Source organism: Apium graveolens, chromosome 1 (genome assembly GCF_009905375.1).
Source record: "Apium graveolens cultivar Ventura chromosome 1, ASM990537v1, whole genome shotgun sequence".
NCBI classification, from domain to species: domain Eukaryota; kingdom Viridiplantae; phylum Streptophyta; class Magnoliopsida; order Apiales; family Apiaceae; genus Apium; species Apium graveolens.
Window position 1 is genome coordinate 84,761,637 of NC_133647.1, and position 11,621 is coordinate 84,773,257.

General features: G+C 35.5%; 1 protein-coding gene across 1 annotated transcript; it reads right to left on the minus strand.

The window, feature by feature from the left end:
* Positions 1–5,821: 5,821 nt before the first annotated feature.
* On the minus strand, positions 5,822–7,417 carry LOC141683811 (uncharacterized). Its single transcript, XM_074488610.1, has 3 exons — positions 7,230–7,417; positions 6,400–6,631; positions 5,822–6,292 (listed from the first exon to the last, which is right to left on the minus strand). Exons 1-3 carry the CDS (start codon positions 7,415–7,417, stop codon positions 5,822–5,824), a joined length of 891 nt encoding a protein of 296 aa, XP_074344711.1.
* Positions 7,418–11,621: the final 4,204 nt, after the last annotated feature.

Here is an 11,621-nt window from a genome sequence, read left to right on the forward strand (position 1 = left end):
AGAAGCAACAGTCTTAGATTGATGAAATTTTGAAAAATCAAACTTCTCAGCAATCTCAACTCGATGAGATCCAATCCTCAGTGGAATTGCTTGTCTCTCTTCTTTTACCTGCTGATGTCAAAAAGGGGGAGAAAGTACTTAAGTCCAAATTCAAAACTGTTAAGACACTGAAGGGGAAGGATGATGAAAAAGATGACCAGGGAAACTCTGGAATGGGTGGAGGTCATAGTCAAGGTAGAGGTCTCTCATCAAGAAGAGCTGAAGCTACAGGTCATAGAACAAGTTCTGATACTGGAAATAGAATTACTTCTGATACTGGTAAAAGGATAAGTTCTGATGAACCTTTGGATCTTGATGAAGAAATTTCAAGACAGTTATTTCTGAAGGAAAATCCAGGAATGGACTTTGAGAGTCTATTTGAAGAAGAAGCTAGACTTAAGTCAGAAAAAGTTACCATACCTACTTGAAAGAACACATCTAGCTATACTGGGTAGTGCTGATGAAAGAAGAGTACAGAACATAACCAATGATCCAACTTCCTTAAGTGAACCAGGTGTTGGAGCAACTCCTGAAAGATTGAATCAACTAGAATCTGTACAGATGGTTTACCATACCTACTTGAAAGAACACATCTTGTTATACTTCATGACAGATGGTAGGGTTTACCATATAAGGGAAAATGCTATTCCACTGAAGTATTTTGAAGAATTGGAACATGTTTTATTTTTACTTCAAGTGAATGACAGAATATCAGAAAGTGCTGCAAACTATTTGAAGACTCAAATTCAGAGACAGAAAAGGCTTTACTCTGTAAAGTCTGACAGCACATATCTTTCAAAGTACAGAGATCACAAGGGTGATATTATTGAGATGAAGCCTAACTCTGCTAAGATTATAAATACCTTTCTGGGTTATAAGGCTGTAGAATTCAATCTTGAGTCTGACAAGGCATATTTGATCAGACTGGATCAGGACATAAGGAAAGCTAGAATTAATGATCTCAGGGCTGCTATCTTCCAAACTGGTGAAGATTCTGCAGAGCTTAAAGATGCTAAAAGGAGGATGATTGATGAACTCAGATATGCTGAGAGATGTTTGTTAAAGAACTATCTCAGAACAACTCCTGACATCAGAGAGATCAGAAAGTGAAGCCAAGTCAAGATCTAGAACTGCTCAAATTTTGATATGAATACAGATTGAAGTTGTTATCAGAAGTTAAAGTTGGTAAAGCTTTAAGGAATTTAAGTTGTAGTTATCTAGTCAAATTCTCATGCATTTGTACTTAATGTTTTTGACATCATCAAATATTTGTTAAACTTGTATATTATGCTAATTTACAAGTTGGGGGAGATTGTTAGATATATTTGATAATGTCATGACTAATATGATTTATGTTTCGTTTTCAGATCTTACTTAAACAGGACAAATCAGTACTTAACTGAAATCAGCACTTATACTTAAGTCAGAACTTAAGTCATCAGTACTTAAGGTTCAGGAGATATTTATCAGAAGATAATATCAGGACTTAAAGGAAACGTTCAGATAAGGAAGGCGGCTGATTGAAGGAAAGAGAAGATCGAGACAAATGTAAGAAGAGATATGCATGAAGAAGGAATTCTATGAAGAATAGAATACTTGGAAGAAAAGATATCTGATTGATATATTTTAGGAAGCAGAATTATATTCTATATCAATTAGCGATTAACTTGTAACTGTGTAGTATATAAACACAGACATATGGTTTACACTACAAGTGTTATCATTATCGAGAATATTATTCATTGTAACCGTAGCAGCTCTCGTGATATTTGTTCATCATTGAGAGAGGACAGTTCCATATTGTAACAGAGTTTATTGCTTTGAATAAAGTCTGTTTTCTGTTACTTGTGTTATTAGAATTCGATTTGATTGTGCTATACACTGTATTCAACCCCCTTCTACAGTGTGTGTGACCTAACATTAATTATTGTAAACTGTCAAATGTTTAATGTACAAGTGTTGTATCAGCTTTTGTATTGTTTTATTTTCATTCTTTAACTTGGGGTTAGTCTTGTTAACATGCATGAATTTGTGATAAGCAATCTTCTCACAAATTGGGGGAGATTGTTGTGCAAGACATGCCTGTATCATAACAAGACTAAGTCATATTGACAACCTTAAGATTAGTTGTATTGTAACCTTAATCTGTAATTTATACTTGTAACACTTAATATCTGTAAAATGTAATTGGAGCAGACTGGAGCATTTTTCCCTAAACAGTGTCAAGCCTAAGAATTCTATCTGGAAGAAGATCAAGAAGGTCATGCCTCAGAAGAATTATGAAGAAGCTTGGAGTTGAATAATTCTGTTTGGTGAAAAACATTCTAATTCAAGATCTCTACAAGTCACAGAATTAGTGTTATAGAGAAGTCATTCGAGACTCAGAAAGACCTATCGAGAACTCAGGAATTGTCTATCGTGAACTCAGGAAATGCTATTGGAGATATCGATAAGTCAGATACCCATTCGAGAACTCAGAGATATCGACAAATATACATTCATTAGAGAACTCTGAGTTATCGATAAGCCAAAGTCCATTAGAGAACTCTGAGTTATCGATAAACCAAAATTCACTAGAGAACTCAGAGTTGTCGATAAGTCAAGTCAACAATGAAGTTTCAGAGATATCGACAAGCCAACATGTCTATCGAGATGTCGAGTTCTCTACAGCTTAATTGGAGATCTCGAAGTGAAGAAATTTCTCTAAGTACAGAATTGCAGAACATTTCAATATCCAAGGTTGCAAATCAACAAACAATTCACACAGCTGGATTGACAAGTCTACAAAAAGCAGCTTGAGAGATGTGCAAGATTAATGGTGAAGATTAACTAACAAAGGAGGATCAACCAATACACAGTGGATGAAGATATGCTAATCTAGATATGGAAATCTCACTTTTCCTTTAAATAGAAGTGATTAGTGACAGGTTAGAAAAGTGATTAGCACTTCCTATTGTTCTCCTTGTAAACCAAAGTTAACTATCATATAAAATTAACTGAGGTCCTTTGTTTAAGATAGGACTGAATAGATTAGAAATTGTATTCTCTCTCAAGAAAGAAGCTAAGTTCTAAATCAAGAACTTAGAGATTTTGTAGCAAAATACTGTTTGATTTTAAATATAAAATTAAGTGAGTTTTGAAGATCTTTGTTTTACATATTTGCATTGTTATTTATGTTTAACTTCTATTCTACAAAATCATTGATAACGACCAACTGCTAAACCCAAAGTCGATCAAAAAGTAAACATTTAAGCCAAAATACATTCACCCCCCCTCTATGTTGTATTCATATCTAACACAAAGGTCTTGAAGAGTACAATCAAGTTCCATAACCTATTTCACTACAGAATCAACTAGTAATTTCCTATATTTATTTTCGAATTAATTATGATTAAATTATGAATTTTTGATTTTACTGTTGTTTATGTGTTTTTATGCTTGCATGTTGTAGAAATTGAACCCTGATCATTTTGGTATATCATATGCTTGATTTAGGGTTCAAATTTGTGTTTCATTTTCGAATTAATAAAATTAGGGTTTATATAGTATGAATGTTCTTAATTGAAAATTAGGCATTTTGTATCTAGGGATTATTAGTTTAATTGGTTTATACCAGTGAATAGATCGTGAAAAGAGGAATCTATTGGTACCAGTTTGAAGCCAAAGGATACTGGATTCGACCTCGCCGAAAAAAAGCAGAAAAGTCGCTGCGAAACTTCGGCCTGATTTTCTAATTTATATAGAAGTGATTTGCATGTTTTTCTACCATGAATGTGTTCCCGGAGTCGAAAGGATCACACACTGTTAATTTGGTGTGTTTCTGGGTTGATTTCAGGCCACCAGAAAAGCTCCATGACGGCGGCCATGGAGTTCCGGCTAGCGATGGTGGAAGAAAACGAGGGGGTGGGAAATTACAGTTTCAACCCCTGTACTTTGCAAAACTTTACAAATTCTATGTTTATGTTTTAAAAACTTATAAAAATTGTATGTCCATTTATGTTAATTTTAGACAATTTTTTTTTAATATTTAAAAATTCCAAAAAACATTATTTTAATTCCAAAATTTATTTTTAATTTAAAATAAATCTGAATTATTTTATTAATTAATTTTATTTAATAATTAATTATTTAATTGGTCAATTAATTTAAATATTAATTGATTAATTAATTTAAATAATTTTAATTGATTATTTAATTAGATTTAATTATTTCTTTTGATTTAAAAATTCTGTAAAATAGTTTCGAGTTTTAAAATATTTTTTTTAATTATGTTCAAGGGCTCGATAATTATTATTAAATGATTTTATAGTCGAATTCGGGCATTCGAACCCTGTTTTTTAATTATAAAATGATCTGTTACCCGTTTTAATTCTGAAAAATGTTCAAAAATTCGTATTAAATGCCAGAAAAATCATTTTAACCTCGAACCTTTTTTGAAAAAATATTTTTATCGAATAACTTATTTGTTATGTGCTATGTGTTACCTGAATAATGTGTCATATGTCTATCTGCTTATTGTTTAACTGTTTTAGTCATAACTTTCAATCCGTACGTCGGATTTGGGTGAAACGAAGGGTAGATAGAAGTTTGTAACGTCTATGTGACGATTAGAATAAGATGAGAATGAGTATTGATAGATAATTGTAATATCTAACAGAGGAAGCGAGGCATAGAAAAAAGAAAGCAAGTGGTCAGTGAATAGAATCGATAGACGAGTGTAAGCAAAGTGGAAGTCAATCAAGATAAGGCAAGTATTCTTGAGCCTTCTTGTGATGTGTTTCTAAGTATTCCAAATAGTTCTTGTTTTATATTGCAAGTTCTTTGAATTGATTAATCCTAAATCCTGATCACCTCAATTGATATTTGAGCTGTAAGCCTTATTCTTTGTAAACCATTGATTGTTGAATTCTCAAACACAGAACTACATACATACGATACTACTCCAAAAAATGCATATACACCATATACTGGTCACTGAAATAGATCTACAGCCTAACCTTGGTTTTTTAAAATAAAAGTGAATATCCATATCTAATCACTGCTTAAAAAGAACTTGATTCTTTAAATCATTTCATTTGATCATTGTTTAATCTCAGTATTATCAATGTGACTTGCCGAGCTAGTTAGCTCACTCTTGCGAATCTGTTTATGTTCTTTTCCAGTTAAGAAGGAAGTTGTTGGTAGTGAGGATCCCCAGACCGGTGTGCGAGATATGATTCCAGGATGAGACGAAATAAGCTAGCATGGGCTTTTGTTTTAATTTTGAGTTTTGAAAGTTTGTAAGAATGTTTGTTAATCAAATGTAAGTTAAACTAATTGGGATTTGGTACGTTGTAATGTAAATAATGTTATGGCTTGTGTTCATACTTTAACCTGTTGCGATCCGTGGTTGTGTAGTGTAGGGTCATTGCATATATTATTTCATAAATAAGTTTATATATTGTGTGTGTTGTGAACCCCAAACTTTTGAACCGGGTTTGGAGGGCGTCACAGCCTTGTCTAGGACTTTGACTAACATGTCATTAACATAGACCTCCATGGTCTTTCCATTTAAATGGGCAAATATCTTATTCACCAATCTCTGATAAGTAGCTCCTTTATTATTAAGTCCAAAAGCCATAATAAGATAGCAAAAGACACCGAAGTCGGTTATAAAAGATACATTGCTAATGTTGTCTTTTTGCATTTTGATCTAATTATAACCGCTGAAGCAATCCATGAAGCTTAACATCTCGTGCTCGATAGTGGCATCAATTAGGGTATCAATCCGAGATAGGGAATATCAATCTTTTGGGCATGTATCTCTTAGATTGATGAAATCAATGCACATCCTCCACTTTTCATTAGCTTTCTTGACCATTATGGGATTCTCCAACCACTCGGGGAATTGCACTTCCTTGATGAATCCAGCTTTTAGGAGCTTCTCGACCTCCTGCTTGATGGCTTCTAGCTTATCATAGGTGTAAGTTCTCTTCTTCAGCTTGACAACCTTTCGAGTTGGATTGACATTCAACTTGTGAGTTGTAAGGTCAGGGTCAATTCGAGGCATGTCAGCTGCTATCCAAGAAAATATGTCATTGTTCTCTTGTAAGAACGTAGTCAACCGGCCCTTTAAGGGCTTCTCCAAAGATGCTCCAGCATACGTGACCTTATCCAGGTCTAAAGGATCCAAAGGGATTGGGATCAATCCCTCTGACGGCTTCCCCCAAAGTTCTTCATTCTCACGGACATTCATGTCTTCTATGGAGAGAACCTGCCCCCAGCTCCATCGGGCTTAAGTGATGTGACATAACAACTGCGGGCCATTTTCTGATATCTTTTTGCCTCACCGACACTGTTTCTAGTTTGGAACTTCAGTACCATATGGTAAGTTAAAGGCACGGCTTTGAAAATATGAATCCCTGTTCTCCCCATGATAGTGTTGTAAGTTGAGGATGCCTTAAAAACCTGAAAGTTTGACATCTGTGTGGCCTCTCTGGGCTCTTCTCCAATAGTCACAAGAAGTATTACTCCTTCGACTTGGCATACCACTTGGTTGAACCCGTAAATGGGAGTGCCGGAAGGAGTCAGTTGGGAGTCATTGTACCCCATCCTTAAAAACGTATCGTGAAACAGAGTATACATGGAGCTCCATTGTCGACCAGGACCCTTTTGACATGACAATTTCAAATTATCAGGGTGATAACTAGGGAATCATCATGGGGAAACTTCAAACCTTCAAGGTCGAGGTTACCGAACTCAAGCATCAACTCAGTCTTAGCTCGCTTAGGCGCCTCTCTGACTATATTCATCACTTATCTCACATATGTTTCCGAGAGTTCCTCGTAGTCTCAGCAGCTGTTGGGCCCCCTGAGATCATGTTGATTACCGGCCCTCGAGGATGTTGGTTACGATCTCGGTCATTGCCCCTTCGATCGTCATCTTTTCGATTATTATCTCTTTTTTGGCCTCTAGCCTCTTCATCCTTGGTGAAATGACCAAACTTTCCTCTTCAGATCAAATATTCAATCCCATCGTTGAGTTGCCTACAATCATCAAATTCATGACCAACATCTCTGTGGAACCTACAGTATCAGTTCATGTCTTTTTTCTTGGGGTCTCCCCTTAGTGGCTTCGACCATCTAAACTTTTTGTCCTTTTCAATTTCCAAAAGGATCTGGCTTCTTGGAGTGTTCGCATACTCAGTGAACCTTGGTAGCTGATTCTTCTTAGAATTGAAGTCAGAGTTTCCGCTAGTTCGAGGATATTTGTCATTGGCATCATACTCCTGACCCGTCTTACGCTTCTTGTTGCCCACAGGCGCACTATTCACCACTATTTTCTTCATACTTTCCTCCACCTTGATAGATTTTCCGGCCCTATCCTGGAGCTGTAGCATGCTTTCAGGGGACGTTTGGCCAGGGACATCTTGAAGAACTCATCCCGGTCCCTTGTTGTGGCAATTTCGGGTTCTGGGCCAAATTCGTGTTGGGTTGGATGTATCTGAATTTTTTTGGTCTGACCCAAACCCACCCGACCCGAAACTGGTTCAAAAATTGTGATACGAAACCGACCCAGTAAGTCCTCGAGTTAACCGAAACTAACCTGTTTGACCTGAAATAACCCGAAATATAAAATAAATCAATAAAAATAAAATTAATAAATCTTATTTTCAACATTACAAAAATAAAATATAATGTCAAATTAACATAAAAAAGAAAAATATAAAAAAACATAATATTACAAATATTTTATAATGTCAAGGTCGTGGGCCTTGACGACTTGGGTCGTCTTTATTCTGTGGCAGGTCTTGATCAACCCGGTTTTGTATTGAGCTTTAAACAAGAATTTAAGTATAATTAACGTGACACTTAACGTGTTTTTAGGATGTATTTTCTATCCATATCGCTACGTTCTTGATTCTACACATTTATTTCTTATCTACCCCAATAATCTTTTCTTTAAATCCTGATAATTCTACACAGAATTATCGGGAAAGAAAACATTAGAAAATGATAAATCTCTTTTTATCCACCCGAAAGAGATCTTCTTTCAGCCATCAGACAAATTATTTAAAAAAAAATTTGCTAACAATCACTCATGACTATGTTTGGTTTGATCTTATAGATTAACCGTAAATTAGTAGTCAATCGCTTAACGTGAACAGTGACAAAAGTCAAAATGGGAAATATATTGTGAGGCAATATTAAATAATTTGAATAAATCATCCTGTATTGAGGAGAAACAACAAATAGGATGCTCGTATCCATATATTCATCTCATTATTACTGCTCTGTTCATGGAAAATGTCCCACTGCTGACACGAGTTTTTGGAGTTTGGATTAGAATTCTCCTTATATTAAAGCCAATAGAGTGAAACTTCTCAAGGTTAGCCTTGTACATAATAAACTAACTATGTTGCAACTCACCGAATCGACCAAGCATATTACATGTAAGAAGTGTGGTTTCTTCATGTACAAATTTTCTTTTTTCAGTAATAGAGATCGGATGTGCATTCTTGAAAATTGAGAACTTGATGGAAAAAGAAAATCTTAATCACAATTCACATTGACGAGTTTCCATCCTCAAGATTTAAGTTGGCACATTGCTTGAGTAAATCCTGCAGTAGATGTCGATGTGAGCCTTCAAATTTATAAGAAAAAGACTATTTCATATCCAACATGCAGAAAAGGTTCTTAAATAATTGTCTAGCATCTATAATTCACCTACTAAACAGAGCATCATAGCACTCCAACATCACAGATACAAGTGATTGATACAGCTGATAAATAATTAAATAACAGTATATTCAGCCAAACAGCACCTTGCAGAATTGGAGGGATTGCACAGTAAATCAAATGGATAATGATCATAGACATGCAAAATCGAGACATCCACAATCACGGCAAGACTATTGTCACTATACACATTTCAATCTGTACTAGCTATTATAGTCTATCTTATATTTTAATTGAAGGAAAAGCAGTTCAGTAAACATTATTATTTGAACTACTGATCCTCAGGAATTCATTATTTTATTTTTGTATAATTGCAGTACAGTAAGTAGAACCAGTGATTCAAGCACGCAAAGATGCAGTTGCCAATCATATAGAGTAGTATCAGTGGTGCAAAGCCCAATGGTTTACTTGGAGTAAAATGGGAGGAGAAGATTTTAAAAAAAAGGCAAGAAAGAGGGGAATGAAGATTTTATTATGGAACAGGAATAGAAAACGGTAAATGCTAAGGTAATAATGTATTGTTGTAATGCTGTCCCAGTGTAATGTAGCTTTAATTGTACTAGGTTACAGGTGTACGTGCAACAATGATGCCAACTCTTGCTGACCTTCATTATGAACCAAGTGCAAAATAGCAACGAGTGGGTGAAAAATTGTACAACTTTCTCTAAAGGTGAAGAACACCTGAATTGAATCCGACCCGTAACTGCTCTCCGCTTTTTTCTTTTCAAGTAATTTATTTACCACCTGATTCACCATTTGCGAATGCACAACCTGCTTGAGGCATGGAAACATGATCAGCTAATTGTAAAGATACTTAAATGCGAAAATGTGATGTGGTTAAAATATAACTAGAATAATGCATATCCATCATAAACATAGATGACAGATATAGTGCCAGACTAGTTCTTGGCTATCAAGACAAAGACACAAGAACATACAACAAAGTATAAGCATTTCATTAGACCACTTTCACAGAGTCCTTCCTTCCTATACTTCATTTGCAATGTTATAATAACTCTGTAGGCTTATAAACAACGAGGAAGATAATATGATGCGGGACGCATATATCAACTGAGAAACAGTTGGCCAGATGGTAGGAAAAATGCAAAAATATAAAACAAAACCTGTAGCAATTTTTCTATGGAATCCTGGTCAAGAAACTGGCTGGCTCTTGCTCTCTCCTTAGTCAAACACAGAGCAGTCTGTCAAAGCATTTCATATACACAATAATTAAACATAAATAAGTTGTACGTACAATGTATGTTTTTCAACATGTTAGCTGCACAAGTGTAAGAAGTTTACCTTTTGAAGATATACTGTAAATGTATAACACATAAGCCATTGTCAAGCTAACTCAGAGTAGTAACTAGCTGCATCTACTAGTACTGCCTTCTCAGAGTTGTTATAATAGCACTTATCTCCAAGTCCAATATCCACAAAGAAGGTAACTATATTTTGTAACAACTCCCTATTAAGTGTTTCTTCATCATGATTGTTATAGATGCTTTTGTTGGAAAGAAATATAACAGGACTAAAGGAGGGAACTAGATTTAAAAAGCATCCAGTATTTATTTAAATAAGTTCAAAACTCTTTTATAAGAGAAGATAATCTAGGAGTAGTTTCATTTTTAATATTTAGAGATATTTAGTTTATCTCTAAGGTTGTTAGCATTATCTTATCAGGTAGCTCCTAATTTGTAGGAAGCACTTGCTTATCTCTTTTTTATTAGCGTGTACCTTTTTCCTTCTATATAGAGAGGGAATAATATGGAATAAAAAAACATGGAACATTTCAGAACTCAATGAGTAGGAAGAGTTAGGAGTCTCTTAAGTAAAACTCCAGCCGTTAAGATAGGTTCTTTCAAGAAGGGAAAGAACTCATCTAAGGAATCTGTTTCAACACACAGACCTGTTACGAGGTCTATATCCAGGGGCCATAACAACTTGGTATCAGAGCTCATGGGTGATCCTGAACATCAACTAGCAGCAACTGTGCAAGAGCTTGATAGGCGTGTTAGTCTGGAAATTAAGGAGTTGCGTGAAGGCATTTTAACAATTCAACATTTGTTAGAATTGCAGTTAGGTAACCATGATAAGGCACAAGGAAAAAAATCCATTTCTGGAAAAACTGCTGAAGGAGAAGATTCTGTTCACAAAGAAAGATCGGAGGATATCGAACGAGAAACAGCCATAAGTAAGCCTGTTGTCCCACGATATTCCAAACTGGAATTTCCAACATACGATGGCACTGAAGATCCGTTAGGTTGGTTGTACCGATGTGAACAATTCTTTTCTAACCAAAAGACAGAAAATATTGATAAAGTGGGATTGGCATCATTCCATCTTGTTGGGGAAGCACAATTATGGTGTTATAAATTGGAACAAGAAGAGCCTGGCATGACATGGGAACAATTTAAATCATATTGTCTCCTCAGATTTGGACCTCCCCTTTGTGGGAATTCATTAGGTGAGTTGGTGAATTTAAAACAAACAGGATCAGTTGAGCAATACCAGAAGCAATTCCAAACACTGTTAGCAAGGGCTGTATCAGTTAGGCCCGACCAACAAGTGGACCTCTTTACAGCTGGTCTTACTGAAGGGCTAAGAGTTGATGTCGAGATGCAAGGGCCTCCTAATCTGGTTACTGCCATGAACTTGGCAAGAGCATTTGAGCGAAAATCTTTGCTTGCTAATACCGGAATGCGACGACCCACATCAACATGGAATTCCCCAAAGTCATCAGTGGTTGTATCAACACCAGGAAGTCAAACACAATTGAAACCTGCAACAAATGCTCTATCAACAACTACATCTACAAGTAGTGTCAGGTCCCCTATTATTAAGCGATTGTCGAGGGCAGAAATG

Excerpts from the sequence above, each read along its gene's own strand:
- LOC141683811 (XM_074488610.1), bottom strand. The coding sequence starts at position 7,417 with ATGCTACAGCTCCAGGATAGGGCCGGAAAATCTATCAAGGTGGAGGAA. Across the intron at positions 6,632-7,229 it reads AAGAAGAATCAGCTACCAAG|GATGGGGTACAATGACTCCC; the intron begins GTTCACTGAGTA and ends TACGTTTTTAAG. Across the intron at positions 6,293-6,399 it reads TGCCTTTAACTTACCATATG|GTTCTCTCCATAGAAGACAT; the intron begins GTACTGAAGTTC and ends AGCTGGGGGCAG.